The sequence below is a fragment of the Leptosomus discolor genome, chromosome 12, assembly GCF_034619465.1.
Source record: "Leptosomus discolor isolate bLepDis1 chromosome 12, bLepDis1.hap2, whole genome shotgun sequence".
Classification (NCBI taxonomy): Eukaryota; Metazoa; Chordata; class Aves; order Leptosomiformes; family Leptosomidae; genus Leptosomus; species Leptosomus discolor.
The window spans coordinates 6,105,057-6,130,455 of NC_141402.1; the positions used below are offsets into that span (position 1 = coordinate 6,105,057).

General features: G+C 41.5%; 1 protein-coding gene across 1 annotated transcript in view; it reads left to right on the forward strand.

Annotated features, from left to right (window-relative positions):
• Positions 1-19,345, forward strand: part of RRAS2 (RAS related 2) — a 44,167-nt gene extending 24,822 nt beyond the window's left edge. Inside the window, exons 2-6 of the mRNA XM_086471949.1 lie at positions 7,125-7,212; positions 8,136-8,238; positions 10,554-10,662; positions 18,589-18,707; positions 19,174-19,345. Coding sequence (XP_086328075.1) covers positions 7,125-7,212; positions 8,136-8,238; positions 10,554-10,662; positions 18,589-18,707; positions 19,174-19,261 — 507 coding nt within the window. The 3' untranslated portion in view covers positions 19,262-19,345. The remainder of the gene's footprint in view (positions 1-7,124; positions 7,213-8,135; positions 8,239-10,553; positions 10,663-18,588; positions 18,708-19,173) is intronic.
• Positions 19,346-25,399: the final 6,054 nt, after the last annotated feature.

Sequence of the window (25,399 nt, forward strand, 5' to 3'; positions counted from 1 at the left end):
ATGAAATAGTTGGAGGAGGATACACCTGGCCTTCTGTAGCATGATCCAGTGTTTTACTTGTTATCTCTGCAGTCGGGTCTTTATCAGCATAATTCTAGACCTTTGGTCCCCCATCTCCCTGATGTTCAATACCAAAATACTTCCCCTCGTTCTGTGAAGTGTAACTGTTTATGCCAGCAGAGCATGCTCAATGCTATTTCAAACACTTTTGTTTAAAAATGTGCTGGGTTGTTGTGGGAGCTCCTGCAGTCTTGCTGGTATGGTTTTGCACAGTGCCCGAGCCCTTTGCAGAGGTGGCACTCCCTGTTGTCCACCCCAACAGCATTGATTTCCCAGTCCCCCAATGCCAACCAATTAGATGGTCTGGAAACAGCAGGTCCTAGTGAACCACCTGCTCTTGGGGGGGTATATGTTAAGTGTTTAACAAGCTTGTTAAATACTTACCTAGTCAGTGGTGTGCTTTTGTTTGTTTGTTTGTTTTTCTGTGATGCAAGTACACGGGGCCCTGCAAAATACCAAATTTGTGTGTTTTGCTCTGCCTGTTCCATTATTCTGGAATGCAGTCTGGATTTAAGTTTGTTTCCAGAAGTCAGTTCCCACTTTTTCATGCGTGTTTTCCTTGTTTTCTAGCCAGCCAACTCAAATATTTCTAAAGAAATGACTTGAGGAGCCTCCTTTGTTGTGTGAAAGGAGGTTCTTCATTTAATCTCTTCAGGTGCTGAGTCTCTAGCCAGCTGCTTTGCTTAATGGCCAGTTCTGCTGGGTGGGTTAGTTCTGGGCTGGGGTCAGCTAGTGCTTGAGCGAGGTGGCAGGTTACTGCCACCTGTCCTCTAGGAACATGTCTATGGTGACATTGAACCTGCTTGTGCTCCTCTAGGGACAGAGATGGAAATGCGGATTAAACCTCCTTGAAACGGTCTTTAACATCCTCCAGGCTGGAGGAGGGCACAATGGTCACATTGGTATAGCCTTGGCTGCTGTGTCACTTGTCTTAGGTAGAAGAGCTGAAGGCAGAGGCTGTAAGATTTCCATGGGTGGCAAAGCAGTGAAGGTTACAGACTTATTTATGCTATCAGTCATTTAGATCTTAATTCGTGGTCTGAGAAAACTCTTACAGTGTAGCCAAGTGCCTCAAACAGAAAGGTGTCCACTTCCAGTCCTACTAACTGGCCAGGGCACTACAGTTCTGGTCTTAAACTATGGCACTGACTTTATCTATGACTTGGAACAGATGCCAGAAATACTCATTTAAATGAAGAAAGCTGTTTAGAAGAGAGCTTGGCCGGGTTTCTGTCTTTTTCTGGGTTAAGTATTTTTGTTCTGATCAATGTGGCACATGATAGGGCTGTAGCTGATACTGTTACTTGTTCTGTGCCTGTGGTGAAGACATGCCACTACAGATTGTGTACTGGACTTTGTCTGTTGAGTGGGACAGGAACAGGCAGATGTTCTTGGTGAAGTGCAGAGGAAACAAGGGAGAACCTAGAGAAGAGATGACAGTGTTAAGGGTAGTCAAAGGAGAAACTGCGAAAAGAAATACTCTGCCAAGTAACACTTATAGCCTGGGAGGTGTCTTGGGATCATGTATTTCAGGTGTTTGGAAATGTGCTCAAGTCTAAAGCTGACGCTTTGGTGTGTAGCATTTGTCAACATGTTTGTTTTAAGTTCTAGCTTAAATTATAGCTAGGAAGGATTTTTGCAATGTTGAAATTGTAGATACTATTTAAATCCGGAGCTGGTCTGTAACTTTGGCTGGAGGGTGGAAACCCTTTTATTTTCTTGCCTTCACTGGGTTAAAACCAAAAATGTAAACATGTGGAAAAAATTTAAATAAGCAGCTAGTGGCTCTTTGAAACATTAAATGTATATTTAGTAAATACAAATGGAGATTATAGACACAGGGAGGATCAATATATTTTGGCATGTACCACTCCTTCAACTTACAGTGGTGTGCTTTCACTGTGCTGGGTTGCCGTTGGTGCACATCCCTCAAACTTTGAGTGAAGATAAAAGGAAGTGCGTTCTGCAGCCAGCCTCTGGACTGCAGCTTGTAGCAGCTCCCTGTTGATAGTGTCTGACTTCTCTCTTGCCTTAAAACAAATGTTGGTGCAAAAGAAAGTAATTCAGTGGCTTTTCAGCTTGTGGACTGTTGCTGGCCTTACAAAGAGTGAATAAGAAAAGCTGTGTAAGAGCTGTGAAACTGCACTGGAGTTCTCCATCTTTCCATGTAAGATGTCTGCTTAGTTGATTTTATTAATTTATGGAGCAAGACTCCTGAGCTTGTAAGCAAGTCCAGCTAATGGAGGAATTCTCTTACGTATATTAAAGGCAGAATAACAGAGGGGGAAGATGATAAACTAGAAGCGGGTTTTCACACGTTCTCCTTGCCAAAAGACTTGAGTGATTGAAACAATGAATTAGGGATTACTGTTACCTTAAATGGAGAAAGACTGCTAGAGCAGTGTTCGGTATAGTAGCGTCATCGTTCCTGAGCACTGCAAGTGGAAACTCCTGCGAAGGTCAGGAGATTATGTTTGAAATACATTTTTGAGATGACAAGTTTACGTATAGGAAGGGATTTTGGTGGTGTAGGCAGCGTGGGGATTTTTGTTGTTGGGTTGTTTCTTTTTTTTTTCCCCTCTGTAGAAGAGCTTGCGTCCTTGGCAGGCCTTCCCATCTCTGGACTGGATTGCCTCAGCAGTCTTAGAAAGAGGAAACCTAGAAAACTTGTTGCATAATGTTTTGTGTAAATTGAATGGTTGATGAGGCTACCAGGCTCGGCTCCCCATTTTCCTTCTAGGAGGTGGGTGGAAAGAGCCTTGATTTCACTAGTAGTTAAGGGAGTGGTGTTGCAGAAGAGCATGTGCAAGTAACTGTCTTCGTAGGAGAAACTTAGTTTCTTCTAATTATTTCCTGCAGGCAGTGGCCAACTGCAGTGGAAGTGGCTGAATGAGACTTAGCTCCTCTGATTCGTCACAGAAACGCAACTGCCCCTAGAAGAGCAGATTTGACAACCTGGTCTGTAATAGGTCACCCTGGAGAGTGGTCCAGTGTGTTTTGTACCAGCTGGCATCCCAGGCACATGCTGTAGCTTTCTGGTATCTTTGTAGCTTAGCAGGGCAACCGCTTTGAAGTGTTAGGACTTGCACATAGAGCCTTCATCAAGGAGACAGCAGTAGGCAGGCTGGGGTATTCAACCACTGTGGTGTGCGCGTGCCTCTCTAATTTGTCTGGGCTCGGTGTCAGTTTAAAACCAGTAGGGTGGCAGTGGTTTGCATCTGCTGGAATTGCACTCCTGTTAGTCTTTTAAACAGTTCTGCCACAAACTCCTTAACCTCTGCAAAGGTTGTGTGGTCTTGGGCTTGCTGCAGGCACCTTGCCCCTGTTGCAGGACGGCATTCAGAAGTAAAGGTCTAGCCTCATGGGATGTTTCAGGATATGCTCAGCCATCCCTTAATTCTTTAAACGCTGTCTGTACAGCGGCAGCAAGGTCCATTTCTGCTCAGACTGGCAAGTACTGCATCTGCTACATCTAATTTGTGTAAATCAGCCCTGACTGAGTAAGGCCTGTAAGCTGTGGTTGCTGTGCTCCCCGTGGCAAATAATCCCAGTGCAATTTGGGAAGACTCTTTCAAAACCAGCAGCTATTTCAGGCACATCAGTTTTGTCCAGTGCCTGGAGGTAAACCACAACACCAGTTGCCTTGCAAACCTCTCCTGTAGTGGCTGCGACAGCAGATTGGGCAGTGCAGCTCCATGGGAGGGAAGAAATTGCTCGTAAGAGGCTTGTTAAATGGGGGAGCTCTGGCATCTGCTCATTCTGAATTTGAGGTGTGACTGATGCTGCATCAGGGCAACTTAGTCTTGTTCCCTTTTTTGAGGAAGGAACAGTGTTCCATGTCTCTGTACCTAGTCTGGCACTCTCATTTTGTGTGTAGTTTCCTTTCTCTTAAAACCAAACAAAATACAAACCAAAAAGGGTGGAGGGAATCTGAGAAATGCCCTGGAGATTGCAGAACGTGCTGCAGTTCTTGGCCCTTGGACAGATAATAAGGAAAATAAGAAGAATCTTTCTGAGATTATTATGGTTTTCCTTTTCTGACCTCTCTAGTGAAAAATACTGCCCTTGTTGGATATAAACTTGCTGCTTTAGATGGTCTACTAATACTGATTAACAAAAGGGGCAATTTGGAATCAATTTATTTCAATCGTATTTAAAACTTGGCATACTTGACCAATTTATGGAAGTAACTTTGAGTTCTGCAGGACAGAGAAATGAAAGTTGAAGCTGGAGAGGGATAGGTAGTAACTTCAGAGTGCGTGCTTTATCTCCCAAATCAGAACCCTGAATTTCTAGATATGCTGACAGTGACACCATGTTTTGGTCACATAATTTTTTTTTTATATAGATATGACTTCCTGTTTCCTTAATGAAACATAGGACTTGAATTCCCTTCCTTGTGATCATCCCTTCTAAAGTCAGATTTTGTAAATGATTTTATTTACATGTTTGTATGTTCACTAAGTGAATTTCTCTTCCATTTTTCAAAGATTGTTAAAGGCCTCAGGAGGCTTGAGACGCAATTTATAGTTTATGAATAAATTCATTCCTCAAAGTCTGTTCTTAAGCTCCTGGATAGCACTTTTTAAGTCATGGATACAGGCGAAAGAAAAGACAAGAACAGTTCTGAAGGCTGTGTTATTTCCTCTTAAAATCTTCAGAGAAGCAAGGTAAAGGGACAACTTGTAGTTGGATCAGCATCCTCTGGGGGTTTGTTCTGTGGTGAGATGTTCTGCTGTCTGCAATTAGGCAGTCTGCTGCTGGAAAACGTGAAGTTTGCTTGTGTGCTCCATTTAGGACCCCATGCCTGTTGGATGGTTTGAAATGGGGGTGGGGTGTTGGGTTTTTTGTTTTGTTGTTTTGTTTTGTTGGTGGTTTTTTTTTCGTTTGGGAGGGGTTGGGAGGGTGTTTGGTGTGCTTAGCCTGGGTGAATGTTCTAAACAAGGCAGAAACCACTTCTTACCCAGAAATAAGCAACTTGATTTATATGAAACACTGAGAAAGGAGTGAATGAATTATGGCGTCTCATATGTCTCAGTTATCCCTGGTGGGACAGGTTGCTAGGATTTTAGCCTTCTCAGAGAGGAACGTGGCTGTTTTAATATTGCTACCTAAAGGTAGCTGGTTACATAGTGGTGCCGCTGAAGCAGAGCAACTGAGACTGCTGCGTGGGTGTATCCTGAGAGGCCAGTTCACTGATGTCTACTTAACATGCAAAGGAGATGTGCAGAGCTGTTTGGTGTCTTGGCTCTAGGGGTCAGCAGTTTTCCAGTGTGGTGGCAGATGTAAATTAATAGATCAGCAGCAACCTGTACGTACTCTTCCTGTAGCCAACTGCGTGATGGTGAGGCGGTGGTATACGAGCATAGGTTATCTATAGTATACACAGCTGGTAAAGAGTGTTGTGACTCGTGATGTGTTCCTCCCAATAAGGGAGGTGCAGCTCAATTGGTGAGCTGTGCTGGGAATCCCATGTCCACGCTGTTGAACCAGAAACCCAGCGCAGACATGCCCAAGTGGTGGGAGTCAGCTGGGTGCAGCCAGCCCTCGTGGGCAACTCCGTTTTGAAACTGGACAAGAACAAATACAGCACATTAGTAAAATGGTATCTGCAAGAATAGAGTTAACTGTGTTCTGCACTGACAGGGATGTGTCTGGAGAAGGCTGGTGGGCTAGTGCTGTAACTTCAGTTATTTCTTTGTTTTTTTCTTTTTTTTTTTTTTTTTTTTTTTGTTTTCACTACCACGACATCTGTTAACTTGACTTCGGTAAGTTTAGAGGAACAGAGAGGTATCTTGTTGGTATCTTTGAATTTGTGTGATGGGAAAAACGCTTCAGTGTGAACTATTAATTTTGGCCATGAATAAGGAGGTGCACCCTGGTTTTGGTGATATCTTCTCAATGCAAGAACAGCCCCCCCTGCCCTTCCCCCCCCTTTTTTTTTTGTTTCCTATTCCTAGGAGCCAGTGTGTATTTTTAAAGCATTCCTATTTCCTTACAGAACTGAATAACATACGCAGGTAGTACTCCTTTAGTTACGGTGGCATTTGTCTGGGTGCATGCATGCCCGACTTGATTTCTGGACAGTCAGGGTAGTACCCATCCCCAGTGCCTGCTGCATTGAGCACAGAGGGGGAGGAATTTGATCAGAGTTCAGATTTGTTATGTCAGTGTGCTTTGGTTTTGGGTGAAGATAACTTTGCTATGGCTGCATGCAAGCTGGAAATTCATCATTTGAAATCTAAACTTGTCGTCTTCAGATAGTATTGTTACCCCAGTGTTCAATACCAGGTCACCCAGTCTCTAGAAAGATGTGCCAGAATGTGCTTTGCTCTGCAGCTTGGGTGATAAGTAACCAACTGACAGTATCTTGTGGAGCCTTGCGTTTAGGTAATGGGTGACACAGGCGTTTCATGACTTATTCTGTTTTCAGGCGCATTCTTTTTGGAGGATGTGTGTGCTTAAAGTCATTAAAATCAGGAGAGAAATCCTGGGAACAAGGATGATCCACTAAACTTTATTCAGTTTACAAACTAAGTGCCACTTGTGCTACATGGAGCTCTTACTAGAAATAGTTATTAATAACAAACTGCTACAGAATTCTAGAAATAGCTGGGAAAATCCTGGCACTTCCTAGAAATGACTGGCTCTGGGAGCAGGGGAGGAAATCCTGGAAACTTTTGAGAATTCCAAAAAACTTCTAAATGCTACCAGAAGTTCAGAGAAACTTAGCAGTTACTAGAGACCTTAAAAGCCACTAAAACTAAAAGTTTCTAGGAATTCCTACTGGGAAATTCTAGGAGTTACCAGGAATCTCTGGAAAATGCTAGAAATTCTGTAGGTATCCAGTAAATTCAGTGACTCTGCTAGTAATTTCTACAATTTACAAGCATTTACAAAGAATAGGAAAGCCATTACTTGCTGTCTTATTGGATAAAGTGGCAAATGTTTGTACACAGGTAAAACCTGCTCACCTTCCCTAAGCTGTCAAGCATGTGTTTTTATCATCTTACTCAGAGTGTCCTGTATGTCCTTGCCTTACAAACTTGTTTTATTTTCTGCAGTCCTATTTTGTTACGGATTATGATCCGACGATTGAAGACTCCTACACCAAGCAATGTGTGATAGATGAGAGAGCCGCGCGCTTGGACAGTAAGTAGCCTAGCTGAAGCGGGGTACTGCCAGCCTGTAGCTGTTGGTGCCTGGGTTCCATCTGTATGCCTGAACTGCCAGGCAGGTAAACAGCTGCCCAGCATGAGGTTTTTATGTAAGTGTGCGGCTGATAAAAGCTACCTACCTTTGTTTTATTAATGAGATACCCAGGATTTGAAGTGCTTATACCTTATCTATGTGTAAGTGTCTCTCTTTAAAGTAAATTCAATGTGTTTTTTTTAAGAATTATTCCTGAAGCCCTAGTGCCTACAGAACTTGTAGAATTTATGTAACTCCTGGCAGTCACCTGGGTGACATGGTGGAGTGAAAAACACATGGGTTGCCTGTTGTGTGCTGCCTCTCCCAAGTGCAATATACATGCTTGCTTTAAAAGTTTCGGTTATCCCTTGTCAGTGATTTATTTAAAGACACACCAGCAACCCTCCCAACCGCCATCCCCAAGTTTCTCTAAGCATTTTCCAGCTGTTTCAGCTGGTCGTGAATTAGCAAAGTCCACCAAACTTCGTTGTTCAGTTAGTTTGGTAGGTCTTGAATTGTTCGGTCAGTCCAAGAACTTATCATAGCATTATTGAATGATTTGGGTTGGAAGGGACCTTAAAGACCACTTAGTTCCAACTCCCCTGCCATGGGCAGAGACAACTTCCACTAGACCAGGTTTCTCAAAGCCCCATCCAACCTGGCCTTGAACACTGCCAGGGAGGGGCAGCCACAGCTTCTCTGGGCAATTGCTGGGAACTTGTTGGGAATCTTAGCAAAAATCTAATAGTATCTGTGAAAAGTGGTTTCTCCTTAGTTACGATGTATGGGAGAGACTCTCACAATATCCTGTTAGGAAGGATTTTTTTCTTGGTCTATACTCTAAGAACATGAACTGTAGTAATCAATGTTTTGCTTATGTTCAGTTCTGGATACAGCAGGACAAGAAGAATTTGGAGCCATGCGTGAACAGTACATGAGGACAGGGGAGGGTTTTCTGCTTGTTTTCTCAGTCACTGATAGAGGAAGGTAAGCCTGATGTCAAGTTACTAAAACAAACGAGTTGTAATTAATCTTAAATTGCTGTTTATCCTTTGGTGAAATAATCTCAAGCAGAAACATTAAGTATACGTTCACTCTTAGATTCTGTGGTGTGACGCTCTTTCAGCACTGATGAAAACCCATTTTAAATCAATTACTTATTGAAAGTGTCTGTCTCTTGCAATAGATGACTTGAAAGCATAACAAAAAAATGACAACTTTATTCAAGCACTTCCTTACAGTCCAGAATACTAGTTTCCTGGAAGTGACAGAAATTTAAACTAATATGATGTCTGATCAGTTCTTGGCAATATCCCCTTGCCATGTGCTCATCAACGTTGAGTGACTGGCTCTGGATTTCTGAACGCATGTGTCCAGTTCAGGGTGTGTCTCTGGACTCTTTTGCAGGCAGTGCTCACTCTGCTTACTCCCAAGAATTGACTGGAACCTGCATAACTGATTGACCACAGAGTTGAGATGAAATGTATCTTTTTAGAAGCTCACGGAGCTTGGTCAGGTAGCTCCTGATCATGGAGTAGGAAACTGTCGTGTACGTACAGACAGTCACTTCATATTTTGACTGTAATTTTCCTCCATTGAGCTTGCCAGATATGTAGTAATAAAGGAGAAGTGCTCAGGGATCTGTCCTTCTACTTGTTTTGTGTTGCAACAGAAGAGCAATAAGGACCAAAAAAAAAAGTGATATTACCCACCCCCACCAATTCAATCTAGGCTCTAATAAATTACTTCTGATCTTATTAACAGCTCTGTCTATAATAAGAATTAAAATAAATATTCTGTGAAGCATGAGCATGTTTCCATTGGATCTGTATCTTACACTTAAGAATGCTGCTAAATGTTTAAATTCATCTTGTTGTACTGTCCAGAAGAAACTCTTACACTTCTGTCAGAAATCTGGGTCTGGATCTAAGATGTACTGAGCACTTCTGTTAACATAAATATTTTTGCTGCAGAGGACTGTAGGTATTTTTTGAAGTCATCATTCTTGCTTTGTCTAAAAATCTTAAGTTTTGTTTGCTCTTCTGGCTAAGGGTCTGCCTTGATTTTAAGCAGGTCTTGAAACATTAAACCTGCATATCGTTCTCTGAAATCCTTCAAAGACTTCTCAAGAGCAGAGTTTTCATTTTTGTTCTGATACCAATTTGATTCAAGACTTGCCTTGCCTGTCAATGAAGTAGTTGCTAATGGTGTCTGTCCTGCTTGAATGGTGGAAAGTAATTCTGAAGCAAAAAGAAATCTAGATGACTTAGTTGGTAGCTTTCAACTCTCGTCTTCCAGTTGCTACAGATTTCTGAGCAGAGTGTTAAAACAGCGTATCTAAGTGGAGGTCCAGCTATGCTTAGTGGCACACCTTCCTTCTAATTCACCTTTCTTCTCATGATTGGTTTATATGGGTGAGGTGGATTGGCATTGTCATATCTGACTATGTAATTTTTTTTTTCTGACTGATGATCATCTTGCTTTTAAATTTTAGTTTGCAAATCTAAGTGTAAATGGCTTCAGACTATATGCCTGGAATTAAATACAGTGCTTGGGAAGTCTGTGCCCCAAAGGATATGTGATTGTCTGCAAGCATCTGTGCTGAAGTTCCTTGTGTAGTGATGTAGCTTAAACATTTTTTACTTGAAAGCAGTGATTTATTTTTTTTTTTCCTCCAAAAATCCTTGTTTAGGCCAGAATTAGCTTGTTTAATATACTGTCCTTGGAGGAGCTTTCTGCTTTGCTTACCTTCCCTTAAGCACTGCTGGAATATTCCTTACTGCTTGAACAGCATCAGTACCTGGTATAACTTAGTTGGTAACTGGAAAGCTTTCTGATCATTTAGCCCTGCTATTTTCCAGCTTTCATGGCTTCCCCCAAAATTCCTAGAAGTAGCTGCGGAAGTTGCCAGCTGAAATCTTGATCATCAGGGTGAATATTCTGCCAGAGCTGAACTCCAAAGTCAGTATGTGTAGGATGGACTGTGGTTGCTTGGTTTTCTGCGATGCATTGGCGTCCAGGTCCCTCTAGATGAAAACACTGCGTTTTGCTTACCCTGCAGCCCCACCTAAGTCCAGTGCATAGCACACTGCTAACTTGAGGATTTTTTTAGTTTGAGTGTTGAATGGTTCTCTAACAGGTCATGCTGTGGCAGTGGACTCTGGTGGAGAGCCTGCAGCTGTCTGCTTGTGTGGCATGGCAGGGCAGTCCAGATAGGTGACTCATCATTTCTGAACTTCTGTAGAACCTGAGAACCTATGAATTAGTATACTGATGCTCTACTTTTTATTATTCTTTTACAGTTTTGAAGAAATCTATAAGTTTCAGCGACAAATTCTTAGAGTGAAGGATCGTGATGAGTTTCCTATGATTCTAGTTGGTAATAAAGCAGATCTGGACCACCAAAGACAGGTAATTCATTTGTTGTTAATTACTGTTCACTTTCTTCTAGAAACTTCAGTTTTCCTCCCAGAAATAGTGTGAATGAGAAACAAATTTTTAAAAAAATCATATCATGGCAATTAATTCCAGTGCAAGAAACACAACTACACTCAGTTTCTGTACTTGAAGAGTCTTAGAAGCAGCACATCATCTGCCTGACTTAGTGGGGTTATGTTGAGAGCAAATCTATTCACATACAGAGTTGAGAGCTTTCTGTCATGACTTGATTACTCAGGCATGAACGTGTCTAATTCCTCCATTCTGTTACTCACCATAGCGTGCTGTGCCAAGCAGGGTGCATTCCAGCACTAGCTGTAATGATCCTGAGACTTCAGTGCTGTTGCCTTTACTGTTCATTGCTGTTATGTATAAATGAGTAGCCATTCACTGTTTTCTATTTGGCCACTCATCTTCTGCATTAGCTGGCTTTTAAAAGTCAGAAGTATAGCAGCACAATTAATGCCATATTTATGTAGTTTAATTTTAAAGTTTTGAAGCTGGTAGGTTTCAACCTTACCTCTAGTTGTAAGAAAGCTTAAAAGATTTAGTTTAGAATGACTTAAAGAAGGAGCTTTAAATTTGTTTTCCCTATTTACTCTTGATTTTTCATTAAACTGATTTGAGCTGAAATGAAAATGATCTTACTACATCAGTAGGAAAGGAACAGGTGTCAAACTTGTATTCTTCTTCAGCAACTTATTTCAGAAGTTCCTATCTTCTCCTGAGACAGGAAGATGACTTAAAGCTTGGTAAAAATCATGATTGATTTTTTTTTATCTGAGTGCAAACTAAATATTACTGAAATTGCTGTAATTATTTTAAAGAGTTTCACAAGGAAAACACAGCTTTAAAAAATAAGATATTCTCAGATTTGTGTACTAGGACATGACTTAGTTTCTGTCCACAAGTGCTTACATAAGTTTTGTTCTTTGCTAAATAAAATCTTTTCCCTGTCAAAAAACTGTGGCTGGAGCAAGAAAAAAATAGGCTCAAAACACATAACATTAAAGAGTTTAGTGGGTTAGTATGTTGTTGAGTTTCTTGAATACCATGTAAAACCTTCAGTACAAAAAAAGTCCTTGTTGAGTATGCTCCCTTGATTGTCACAGCCTCTTTACCCCAGAACCTGTGTGGAAAGATCATGACAAAGTTAAAGCCTATGCTGAAAGATGCTGTCTTGAAAGAAGTTTTCACAGAAGTAGCTCACAAACTCATCATAAGTAACTTCGTGTACTTACATGTGCACAGAACTATCAGCCTGTCCCTGAAACAGAAGTGAAACTTTCCCTTTTCAGTTACAATCATGCTCCCATCAAAATTCCCAAATTCAACCTTGCAGGTTCTGGAACATAATGTACTTTATCTCATGCACAAATGTTGGCATGGAGACCACGTAGGTGAAACAGAACTGTTCTGCAAACTGTAATTGCTGAAGGATAAACATCCAGATGCTTTGGGAGGGAAATAACATCATCGCTGTCAGCCCCAGTTCTCAGACGATACCTGCAGATGTCATTGGTAATCCTGTGGATCTATTTCAAGAAACAGTTATGAACTTTGTTCTCTCTCCACCCTCCTAATGTGATTACACTGCATCCGTTTCTCCCTTAAAGGAAGAAATAGGTGCCTGTCACCTGTTCTGCTGCTTGTCCCTCCGTCCCCAATTCCTAGCTGCTTTTTCAGATAATGATGGGCTGGTACACATTCAGGCTCAAAGCCATTTGAAAACAGCTGCTTAACTTCGCAGTTTTGCTGCTTACATCTGAACACAAATAAAAACATATGTCCCTAGAAGCTCCTTTCTCTTTTTATGGCTATATTAATTGCCTTAGTTGGTTAGATGCTGATGAGCGTAACTCAGTGCTATCACTCACACAATTTACATGCAAATTGGCGGATTTTGACTTCCATCATAAGCTGGGGCTTAGACAGCTGTGGCTGAAAAAGCGCTTCTAGGTTTGCTGAAACAGCTACTTATGTGTTCTTAACTCTTCCCTGTCACATGGTGTGTTTCGGTTGGCCTTCAGTCAGTCTGAAGGAGCGGTGTGGGGTTGCTGAGCTGATGTAATCGGTCCCCAGAAGGGAGAGGCTCCCCTCCCTCTAGACTTCATGTTCCCACTCTTTCCTTTGCTGGCCCTAGCTCTCACTTGAAGCACTTTGTGAGTTGAATCATCTCTCTAGATGGGGAGAAAAACAGATGAGCTGGAATGGCTTTCTGGGACCTGTGTGAGTTATATCAGCTTGCAGAAAGATCCATGTGCCAGTGCTCAAAGCAGGGAAGGGGTGGGACTGTGTGTCGGAGCAGAGCAGGGAGGAGTTGGGGTGGGGGGAAGAAAGTGAGACCTCGCCTTTTGGCAGTAGCAAGCAGTTAGATCTTATCAGCTGGATGTTAAATACATCCAGGGTCTGCTTCATCCGCAGGGTTGTTTCTGCTCCATCACGTGAACTCTTGATGCAGGCATCCAGTCAGTGAGTTGGACCAGCTTGCTGATCTGGCTGGAAACTACTCCCGCCACCACGTCTGCCCCAGTATGGAGAAACTTCAGCCTGACAAGCAAGGTTGTCCATCCTGCTCTGGCTACAGGTTTGCTGCACAGGCAGCTGCAATGGGAGGGCTAGGGGCAAAGGCGAGAGTACTCCCTCACCTTGATTAGGGGTGCTGGGGTGAGTGGGAAGTTTAGGGTGTCCTCAGGCTGTGACTTGTGGGCAAAAACATGAGAAGTGCTGGTCGTCTGCATTTTTGTATTTTCAGTCTGCTGGTGTGTCAGGCCTCACTTTAGTTACACCAAGAACCTGACTGGCCAGGCTAGAGTGTCGTGCTGCAGTCCTTTTACTTACCTGGCAGACCGATGAGAAGTTGTATTACTCTCAACTTCTTTAATCACAAATGTACATTTTTCAGCTTCAGAATTTAAGTATCGTTTTTAGAAATTCAGGAAGCTGGGTATGAGTTTTTAGAGCGAAGCCTTGTTGTACTGGGCATCTGCCGCCTTTTTCTGAAAGACAGGAGGCCAAGCAGTGAAATAGAGAAGACATACTACCTCTGAGAGTGTAAAACTAAGTTAATGTAATTTAGTGTGTGTTTTGATCAGCAGACGATACTCAATAGGATCAACACACAAATCTTCCTGGCGCCCTGACGAGTTAAACATGTATGAAAATTTTGGTTGTCTCAAGGGTCTGACCACACCTTTATGCAAGTAACTGTTTTGTAGTTGAACACGATACCATAAATTTGGAAGCAAATGATGCGTAACCAGTAATCCTTGTGTGGTGGCAGCTGTTTCTCAGGAAACACGTGAGCTGGGGTTGTACAGCAGAAGCACACAGACGATAGTGTGATCTTGATGAAGTGTTGGGGCATACTAAAGGTGTGGTCTAAAATTTCAGTGGCCGTAATATACTATAGGTCAACTCACAGGTGTGTTTGGTAGATGAGAGGTGAAAAAGGAAGTTTGTAATTTTGTCTCCTTTGTGGTATGGGAGGCAAAGTCCTCAATATCCATGGGTGAGGTTGACAAAGAAAAATGAGTTGTTAGAAGACGAGCATTAATGTTTAGCATGCCTTTGTATGATAAGGAATAAAGTTACCAGTGTTTCCAAATTCCTCAGTCGGTCACAGATTGGTGACTGTGAAACTAAAATTGAAGTGTCATCTCTCATTGCTCTTTACTTAAAGTAAATGTTGTGTAGCAGTCTTTCTCTTAAATGGGTTCATTCTGTACAACTCAAACAACACTGGATGTTTCTACAGTAAGACAATTCAGTAGAGCACCAGATGTTTTAATAATAACCACTACTGACGGAAGAGTAGACTTGTCAGTGCAGGATATGTATGACTTTCTGTAGATAACTGCTAGCTTAAACTGGGTCAAGTCTGATCATTCCCCAGATGGCAGGGTTTCAAGGAAAATCCAAGTCGCAACAGGAAAGTGCTTAGGTTTCATTAAATGCTAGTTTTTGCTTTTGCGTCCTGACTGAATTAATACAATGACCTAGTGCTAAGATCATTTGTGCTGCTAGATACCTTTAAAGCAAGGTTTTACAGAGAGGTCCTCGTGACTTCAGTTTATGCATAGACAGATGATGAGCAAAGCTGCTGATCCCAGGCAAGAAGCCTTGTGCTTTGTTCAGCATCAGCCTAGATGCTAGCAAACAAGTGGTTAATACGTTGGATTTGCAGACTCACTGCTTCACGAATAGCTTGGCCTAAGATGGCTTATTGCAGGGGGTGGATGGGTACAGGGACCTGTAGGTGGTGGCCTATAATTCATTAACATTTCATTTTGGCTTTCCTCTTAACTGTTGTGAGCTTATATGGAAGTGTGACAGTAACTTCTTGAGGTGGTAGATTTTATGGCCATATACAGTGATGCCTGTGTTCTCACAGATGGATTGTACCTTCAGGTTTTCCTGCGGCTTGCCTGATTTTGAGCTTTATAGATAACTAGGAGTCGGGCATCTGATGCAGTATTTGAATACAGCAAGTCAGTCTGTTTGAATATGTGTCAGTGCTTCATAACCACAGTTTGTGTGTACCAAAATGACCTTTTATATGAGAATGTGGGCTAAGTAGAGTTAGTGGATACTGAACTACCCCTAGAGGAAAGCATTATGGTAGCCTGCTGTAAGCATGACCAAGCAGCACTTGTAGGTGGGCTGGTGAGGCAGAAAATCAGGATGAAAGATGCACTCTTCAGGAGTGATGGAGCTCTCAGCAGGAATGGGCACTGTTTCTGTGCAGGTAGAAATGGATTCCTCTCAAACTCGAGGAAACACTTAACTGCTAACCTGCTGATATGAGTACAGCAGGACCCTTCGTCTTGCGTAAGTGTCCAGGCAAAATACAGATGTAGTGTTAGGTTAGGCAGCCTTGTTGAGCTGCTTTAGGTGGAGGAAAGAATAGATACTCCAGAAACTAATGTATTTTTGACAATTGGCAGATACAGTAGTGAAGAGGGAGGGCCATGAGATGTATTCACAGGATTCTTGCAAAGATGGAAACTGTTTCAGTAAGAAGACTGTTAACTTAGGGAGTTGGGGAATAAGCTTTCCTATGTTTGACTTGCTCACTTTTGTCTTCTATAATGGTGTTTAATTTGAGAAACTTTTACCAAGTATCTGAACACTGTGAATGAATGATACCCAAAAATAAACAGTAAAATATCCTATAACAAAGGATAAGCATTGTGATTCCCGTTCATATTCAGCCTTGAGCTTACCAAGAGAATTTTGCTGCAGAACTAACGCATGCGTACGTACACGCGCAGTTACTACCAGAAAAATCTGTGTTTCTCTTTATTCCTGTCAAAATAAAATAGTGTTCTTTGAAGAAAAAAGATTTAGTTTTTATTTTGCCCGTGATGTTTAATAAGCTCTCCCATCACGCTTACTGAAAAGCATGTCATGGCACAGGATTGCCGTACCTGAGAATGGAGAATAAGAAGATGTAAATTCATATTTTTGTTTTCAAGTTTTTCTATGTTTGTACTTACTATATTTCCCTCAGCTTTGAAAATGAAACTGTCATGTTGTGGCCTCTAATTTACAGCTTGGGCACTGCAAATGCTTCTGTAGTGTGCCCAAAACCAAGTATTTTTTTTAAACTGACTTTATATGTTGAGGTCACTAAAATTGACCACGAGCTACTTGGCAATATACTTGTAAGTTTGACAAAAAGATTATTTTGGAATTAAGCAATTACAGATATTCTAGTATATACAATAAAGACATTAATGTTGCATCTATAATACTTTAAATGCAGAATATTGTGCAAGTGTAGCTTGACTTCATTGCAGTGTTGGACTTGTACCTCTAATGTGCTTTAGATACAACAATGAAGAAAGTATTAACCACATTTGTTTAAAGACTGGGTTCAGTTTCTCTTTAGGACTATACATTCCTTCCCAATTACTTGTTTTTATTAGACTTTAGCGTCTCAGTTTCTGGGGCTACAGTAGACTGTGCAGGGATGAAGAAAAGTAAAGGGGGGTGGTTTTGCAAAAACTGCCATGTCCATACTTCAACTTACTTTTGTCTGGTGAGTGAGGCAGAGATGCATAGAAGGTTCTGGAAGCCCTGATGCAAACTTTGGGGGATTCTGCAATGTCATTGATGTGCCAGAAAACAGCTGTCAATGTTTCTAAGTGCAGCCTTCATAAGCTTTGGAATAAGGGTATTTCAACATCTGGGGCCAGAGCAGAAGGTGGAAGTGTATTTGTTCTGGCTAGTGGAGCAAAAGTCTTGAGTATCACTCGGTTTTCAGACAGCAGTGGAGGGCTGAAGGTTCCCAGTCATTCTCACTTTGTGCCCTGCAGTTAAAAATGCATCTCCAGTAGTTGATCTTGGGGTTGGTTTGGTTTTGAGGGTGTTTTTTGGCTTCATCTGACGGCAATAACACCGAAATAAATTTAGAGCTTCCGAGAGTGTTTTGAGATCAGCAGATGCATCCTGAGTTACTCCAGCTAATGGCACAAGGGGCTGGGGGCTCCTTGTAGAGCTTCAGGAGGATTTAGTGGGAGCAGCTCTCAATTCAGCACTGAATGTGTGAATGTAGTACCAGCGTAGGTGCTAAGGACAGAGGAATCAAACCTGTTGAGATGCCATTGCATAAAGGTTCTCCAACTGTGTGTAGTTGTTCGGAAAGTATTTTGCAAGCTAGAAAGTACTTCTGTATTTTGCACTGTGGTGAATGCTGCCCATGATGCTTTACCGTTCCTATCTATTTCCATTTCTGTGTAGCTTCTTAATCTAAGTGATTATCTGAGGGCCTTTTCCAAACTAAATTAAAAATAAACCCTCATTTTTTTCTTCTCATCAAATCAGTCCTCTACATGCTGGTTGAACATTTTTCTGTGAAAGCAGTATAATCTCTGACGTTTCTTCCACTAGCCATTGTCTTGGCAAGGTCTGTTGCACTTCCTTTTGTCACTGAAAGTTGCCCTTTCCTCCCAGCCCTGTGGGTGACCTTCCCGTTGAAGCCTTGCGTGCCTCGCACTGCTCAGGGTAACCTTCCGTTGTCCAACCTCCCTGCTTTCTACTTCATCCAAAAATATGCAGTGATCTCTTTCAGTTTTGCATTGTGACTGGCTTAGTCCTCCTTCCTATAATGGTCCACTAGCTTCCTTCCTTCTGCTTCATCACTTCACATTTTATACCAACTCTTTAGGACACGTTATTTTCTCTTCATCTCCCTTTCCTCTGTTGTCTCAAGGAGTCAAGAGGTAGACAGTGTTGCTTTAATATTTCCAGATAGCCTGAAGGCTTCATAAATTTTTAGATCTCTTGTAATTTAAACTACGTGTAAAACTGTCTGTATTAATATTTTGCTGTCATAAAGATATGGTTTTTTAGTGACTTTTATAAAGATTCAGAAGATTAAACATCAGTTCTTGTTTTAAAAATAGTCATCTGATTTTTTTTTTTTCCCACCTCTAGATTTAGCTGGGACAGGGAGAAGGTGATTTAGCAATCATATTCACAGTAGTGTTAATAAACCAGCAGATGTTGATTGAAGCACTTGCTTTGAGGGGGTGTGAGGGACTCTTGCCTGCCTGTGAAGGAAAACTTGGTCTTGTTACTTAGAACTGAAGTGAAGACAAGGCAGCTGCAGCTAGAGTGAGGGGAAATTCCTTGAAGGGTCAGTCTTTGCCTATTGCAGAAACCTTTTAAAAAAAGTCTTCACTTGCATTTGCAAAGATGTATTTGAAATTTGAAAGAGATTTGTTTCCCAGTTGTATAATGTGGACAGTGTGGAAGCTATTCTGTGGCCAAATAAGCATTATTATTTGAGGGAAGCAGATCCTTAACATGTATGTGCAGTGTCTGCTGATATGAATGTGCCTGCGGAAGCCTTGAACTTATGATCCTTGAACTTATGATCCACGTCTGTTACAGGTGACACAAGAGGAGGGTCAGCAGCTAGCACGGCAACTTAAAGTAACATACATGGAAGCCTCAGCAAAAATCAGATTGAATGTAGACCAAGCTTTTCATGAACTTGTCAGAGTTATAAGGTATGATAACTTGAGACCAGATAATTAATATCCCTACATTAATGTGTAGCTACAGCAAATGTATTGAAATGTAGTGGGAAATCGCTGGGAAAATTCTGCCTGCTGTTACCTATAAAACTTTGACCGATGCTCTCCATTATAAAATATTCCTGTGTATTAGGAAAAGTGTTTACACATATGTAATATGTATTTGAAAGAGAATTTATTCACCTTAATCTCTCAGGTTTTATTGATCACCTAGTAAGTAAGCCTGATAAACTAAGTCTGCCTTCTGCAAAAAATCGTGTTTCTTAAAAAAAAGAAAAAGGCAACCCCCCAAAAATATCACTCATTTAATCAGTAGTTTGACTGTCAAAAGTAAGTCCATCCTCTATGAAAATGTAGAAACCGTAACTTTAAATACAGTATTTAATTTAATTTAGCAGAAAATGATTCTGTGAGTTTAATTTGAAATATCTATTTCCAGGAAATTTCAAGAACAAGAGTGCCCTCCTTCACCAGAGCCAACACGGAAAGAAAAAGACAAGAAAGGCTGCCATTGTGTTATTTTCTGAGAATCCCAAGAACCAAGCTATCAACTGCCAGATTGTTTTTTTTTTTTGCTTTCCATCATTTTACATCACTTCTGGTATTGGTCTAGCCTTATATGTGCATGTCCTAAAAGTGGTCACCAGAATAGCCTTAGTCCAAGAAGCTGGCAGAATAGTTCTTGAAGAAGACTCGGTCATCCTGGGGCAGACTTCAAAACAAAACACTAAGGCTGCTTCTTTAATACCACAGTTCCTTCCTTCTCTCCCTTAAGAGCTTGCACCTTGTGGAGTTTTATTCGCAAAGGAGATGAAACAAAACCGTGTAGGACAAGGTGTTGAAGTCATGCATAAGTTCTCTTGTGAATTAATTTATTTTTACTTCTGACATTTCATTAGCTATTACAAAGACCTATATTGAAGTATAGAGAATACTTTTTAAAAAAGGGGTGGATTGGCTTTTTTTGCCCTCAGTTAAATTAGACTTGAGTATTCAGCTAGCCTTAAGAAACCTACACTGAATTTCATTGTCAGCAAAAATTTTCATCTCTCATTTATGCTGCAGTTTTATTTCAGTGGCCAAAACAGTCTACTGTATTTATTTTGTGAATCCAGAACAGCTACAGGATGATTACTACTACTATTAGGATATGGCCAAATACCTGAGCTCATTCTGGATTGAGGCATTTCAGCTTATTGAGAAATTTCACATCATTTGTTTGGAAACAAATTGTGTCTTCCTTTGTATTTCTGGGTAAGGGATTAAGGAAAACTAAAATTGTAGCTGTTTTTGTTTCATGTGATATAAAAATGAATTTGATCTTTCCATTGTCAGAGATGATTAAATGTTTTTGCTATATACTTTTATACATTATTTTCTTATCAAACTAGTTAACAAGTATTTTTATATGTTTGTAAGCAAATATGCTTTCACAGCATAACTTGTGTATATGTAAAGATGAGTATTTAATTCTCACAGTTCACTTTTAACTGACAAAATGTGGGATTTGCCAAACTGTGGTAAACTTCTCCTTACTCTTCGGTTATACCCAAGAATGGCCAATTATGTGCCTGCCCAACACACCCATAGAATAAAATCTAGTGTTGTGTTTTAATGAGTTTCAGTATCCCTTACTAAAGACTGACCATTATGTGAATTATTAAACTGTAAGACTTTTAACTGATTGTTTAGTTAAACTGTGGATGGTTGTTCGCGTTCTGTGGATTGTGTTTAAACAATTCAAGAGTATGGTCCCTGATATTGAAATACTGAGTGGTATTGCACAGTTGTCACCTTACTGAATGTGTCCAACAGTTCTCTGAAACTTGATTATTAAGCAAACCCTTGTATAACTTCAGGTGCTAGAATTAAAGATGATCTAACCATTATCAGGGGGTTAAGCACATTGCCTCTTTCTGACTGTCTTCGAAAACCTGAATTTTTTTGGGGTGGGAGGAAGAAGGGGCTGATGGGACCAGGTTAGGAGATAATATGCACATCTGCATGACCTTTCTTTAAGCTTGGAAGTAAAGAAGAGCCACTTCCATTTAAATAATGTTAGATTATAAAAGCTGATGTTTGTTTTGACTTAAAGTATGTAGTCAGTGGTCCAATCGCTAATTCTTGTGTGCAGGCTGTGCTTACTGTCTGGTGCTCTGCCATAAATATCTAAACATCTGCTGAGAAAATGGTGCTTAAACAAGTTCCAGTTACCTTTACAGCAGCAAAGCATTATACCTCGAAGTAACGCTGACTGCCACACATAGCAGAGGAATTTAAGTTTTTTATGTAATTTAGATTAGGTTGTTCAGTACTGTTTTGCAAGAGTGGGGAGTTCCCCCCCACTCCCCTTTAAATAAAGTTATTGGTTAATGAAAAGCTGCTTATGAATAATGTGTAGAAGATTCAAACAAGAAGTTACAGTGGAAGTACGTTTGGGAGATGGATTACATTTTTCAAGTCAAATGTAAGAAATTGCGGCCTGTAGCAAACGCCACATGTTTCCTTAAGTATGTAAAGCTCTCTAGAGTGAAGTCACTAAGTACGTGGCCTTAGAATGAGTTAAGACAACAAATTACAGCATGTGTGCTGAGACGGAATTTGTGAGGTGCAAATACCTTGAAGTTTCATCAGTTTTTTTTTGTAACCTTTCCTGACAGATTGGTTTTAAAATAGTAGACTCTCATATAGATAGGTCTTTTACTACCTAACTCTCTGTAATTCATAGAGAAGGCGGAGAGCACCACACCCTTGCTTTTCCTCATATGGACAGCAGAATAGCTTTGGGGTGGTTGATGCTAAGCAACCTACTCCGATCTGCTAAGCCCCATTGTAAACATGGTAAACTTTATAAACAATTTTAAAGAGAAGTGGGACCACAGGCTGCTGCTGTGGGAGTCTGCTCTAAGCTTATTAGCTAAGACAGTATGTTCCTGTGCATGTGTTTTTAAGGGTTCTACTGGAGAGAAAGTGCAGGGAAATCTTCTTGCAATGTTATGGTCTCTCTTTGAGACTGGTTCATGTATGACACTTTAAGGAGTGTTAAACATAGGCATTTTGATCCTACTCTTTAGACTTGAAGTAGGTATTTAGAGAACTAAGATGGATTTTTGGCCAGTAATGGTGATCTAGGTGGCTGTGAATTCAAAACAGCTTAAGGTATTTTAATGATTTGCTTTTCTAACCGTTATACCTGAAGGTAATGGTGGAGAATGGTGCTTCTGTCCCTCGTGTGGAACTTGCAAAGTGCGATAGGGACCTTGTCAGTCTTCTCAAAAGTAGTAGCCCCGATCTATATGCCTTAGATTATTTGTGAATTTACAGCATTGCCCCCTTGCTGTAGGGTAGCGGTTTAGCTGACAACCTGAGAGAGAGTTTCTTAAGACTTTACCTGGCAGAAGAAATGCTTGAAGATTTGTCACTTATGTTTGTAGTTACTTCAGTTCAAGGCCATGGCCTTTTTTGAATTGCCTTTTTGTGCAGTTGGTGAAGTCTTATGGATGGTCCAGAATCGGGGAGGAATTACTTCCATGTGAGCGCACTGTAGTTCCTTATGTCTGCTCTGGTTAATGTGTTTGCTTTCTCAGACCTAGCAACTCCTCTGCATCAGTACTCATGCACATCACAGGTGAAGAAGAGAATTTCCAGAAGTATTACATCACCTCTCTAAAGTCTGCTCTTTTTTGTCGTGGCCTGTTCAGGGGCAGTAGAGCCACCGATACTGATGATAATTCTAAATTGACCTTGATTGTGCAGAGGAAAGGTAAATAAAAACTAGGACTAGTTGCTTTGTCTGTTTCCAGCCTGTTGCACTGGGCATGTGCCCAAACTGTGTATCTGCAGCCGGTCGCCCTTTCTGCTGCAGGTTAGAACTAACCTGGTGTGGTAAAACCAGAGTTGTGTAGGCATATGAGGTGGATGATCTTCCTCTCAAAATTGTTTTCCTTTCTTTTTTCTGATGATGTAAGTTTGCAATGTCTTGCAGTGTGCAAGACCCAGTGCAGCGCACCCTGCCAACGCCCGCCTTCCTGCAGAAGAAGGAAGGCTCCGCTGCCACCCCCTCATTACGCTGCTGTGGGCCCTGTGGAAGTGGTCGGTGTTCAGACTGTCAGGCGAGAGGCAATCAGATAAATGCCCTAAGCGAGCCTGGAGAGCCCAGTGTAGGACCATGTAGAGATGAGCTGTTGTAGAAGGCTTAATAAAGCAAAATGTATTTGAAAGGAGTTAACGCCCACTAACGGCAAGGAAGACTCTTGGCTTTCTGCATGGCGTTGTGGTTAGTCATCACTGATAAAGTTCCCGTCTGGATTCAAACAAAAATACTAGCCAAGATTCTTCTGACATGTTTGTGACAAGATTTCACCTATGGCGTTGCTGTAGCCATCGTTGACTGGCCTTGCCATGCAATCTTGTTACAAAGCTTTAATGAGCTGATTCCAAACAGAAGATTCCTGAATTCTGTCAGTCACCACAAGCCAAGTGCTGCCAAAAGGTACCTGCACTTCTTACTTCAAAGTGTGTTGCCTTGAAAAGCCAGGAATCTGCTGAACAGGGAATACATTGTTCACTTGACTTAGGCTTAGATTTTTGGAAGTCGATTACCCTTGTGTACCAAAACCATGATAAAAGAAACACTCAAAGTGAATTTAAAAGAACGCTTAGGCTGGAAATGCGGAGACATGGTGGTGGTTCCTGTGTTACTCAGCTGACCCCGTGCAGGGCAGCAGTGTTTGCCAAAACCCACAGGGTTACAGTTGTTAACACAGGCTCTTGCGCAGAGCATCCTGAGTGGTCAGTGCCATGCTTACCACCCTGTAAACAGGGCTTTTCTGCTGTACCTGCCTGCTTCTGTTGGAAAGCTGAGTTAAAATTGGAGGCTTTGAAGCAGACTCTGGGTTTTAAGTGGGGTCAAGCAAAAGTGTGTTCAAGATCTTAATCACTGTGTTGTGTGGCACGTGTTGTAAGGCCAGAAAGCTTGTGAACGTTCTCAATATTCAGATACTCTCATAGTGCTCTGACCACGGGAACATTTGGTTGAAAGGAATCAATTTTTGTTCTTAGAATGTTGTAGCTGTCTAGGCCACTTTCTTGGCTTTTGTCCAGGCTGTATGAGGAACAATAAGAAATGGGCAAAATCACAGAGGGGTGATAATGAAGGGAAGAAGGAGGAAAATAGCTGTGGTGCTTTCCTATGTTGTAGCCTGAGTGCGTGCAACAGATCGGGTGCAGAAATGAGGACGGGTAGGTTGTCTTAGTAGCCTTTAGCTGGGAAGATAGTGAGTTTAAATGAGAAGCAGCAGATGTGGAAAAGGCAGTGGATTAAACTATAGGGAGACTGTAATACCTAGAAACAACACTCTGCGTGTGCGCTATGGTTGCTTTCTGTAGGTGTGCTGCTAGGCTTCAAGCTTGCCGTTGTTTTGGAGACTTTGAGAGATTTTTGTGCATTAAATACAAAGGGCAGATGATGTCCCACACAAAAGCTAGGTTAGATTAATGTGTGTAATATAATTAGTAATGTTCGCGAGCCAGCCAGCAAGTTGTATGTAGAACTAAATGCATCATCTTGCTGCTGGAAAGCAAATACTAGTCTGTTCAGCTATGTGAAACACTGGAGCAGGTTTCCCAGAGAAGCTGTGGCTGCCCCCTCCCTGGCAGTGTTCAAGGCCAGGCTGGATGGGGCTGGGAGCAACCTGGTCTAGAGAGATGTCCCTCCCATGGCAGGGGGTTGGAACTGGTTGGTCTTTAAGGTCCCTTCCAACCCAAACCCTTCTATGATTTTTAAACCGAATCCTGTGAACTACAGTGAGGTACACACAGTGTTTGGTGCTCACTAATTTGTAGTGACATGAGCCCTTCATAAATTACTACATTTTAAAAAAATGCATCTGATATGAAAGTGTTGTAGAGAGGGAGAACATACCAGTGCGAAGTATGTGCACCAAAAATGCAAGTAGAGGCAATAAAACCTCTCATTTCCTTGTCTCTTAGTCCTAGCCATGGATTAACACAGCCTAAAGACAGTTTTAATTTCATTGTACTGGGCTGCTGAAGAGCAATAGTACGGTACAAGTACTGCTCTGAAAGCATGTCACGTTTCTTAGGACAAATGCAAAAAATGAACTTACTCTGGTGACAGGAGTAGTTTATAGACTTCTGTAAAGCAGTGTTTTGAGACCTGTTTGGGACTGTATATCCAGTCCACCATGCAAACATAACACAAGTTTGTCCTCTCTATAAGAAACTGTAATCTCCATAGGTAAGACAAGCACTGTTAGAGAAAAAGGATCTGGTCGGAGTAAATGGTGTGGGTTTTGTTGCAATTATTTATTTATAAAGCAGTGGACTTGCATAGGGAATCTGTCTCCAAGCAAGGGATGAAAGGTGGTATAAAAAAAAAAAACGATGATAAGAGCCATGTGCAGGTGAAGGCATAAGGAGGGGGGGGAAATGCCCAAGACAGCCGCTGACTGTGGGCATGGAAAGTTCAGCCAAAGCTGTAGCAGCCCCTCAGCGCTCACCCACTGTGCTCTCCTGAAGGGTGGAGTGTCCAGAAGGCTTCCCTGCGGCTCTGGGGGAGTCGAGGGGTGCTGCCACCAGGTTGCTGTGGCCCTGGAGTGGGTCTGCAGTAAATTCTGCCGTGAAGGTGAAATGCACTTTGTTGA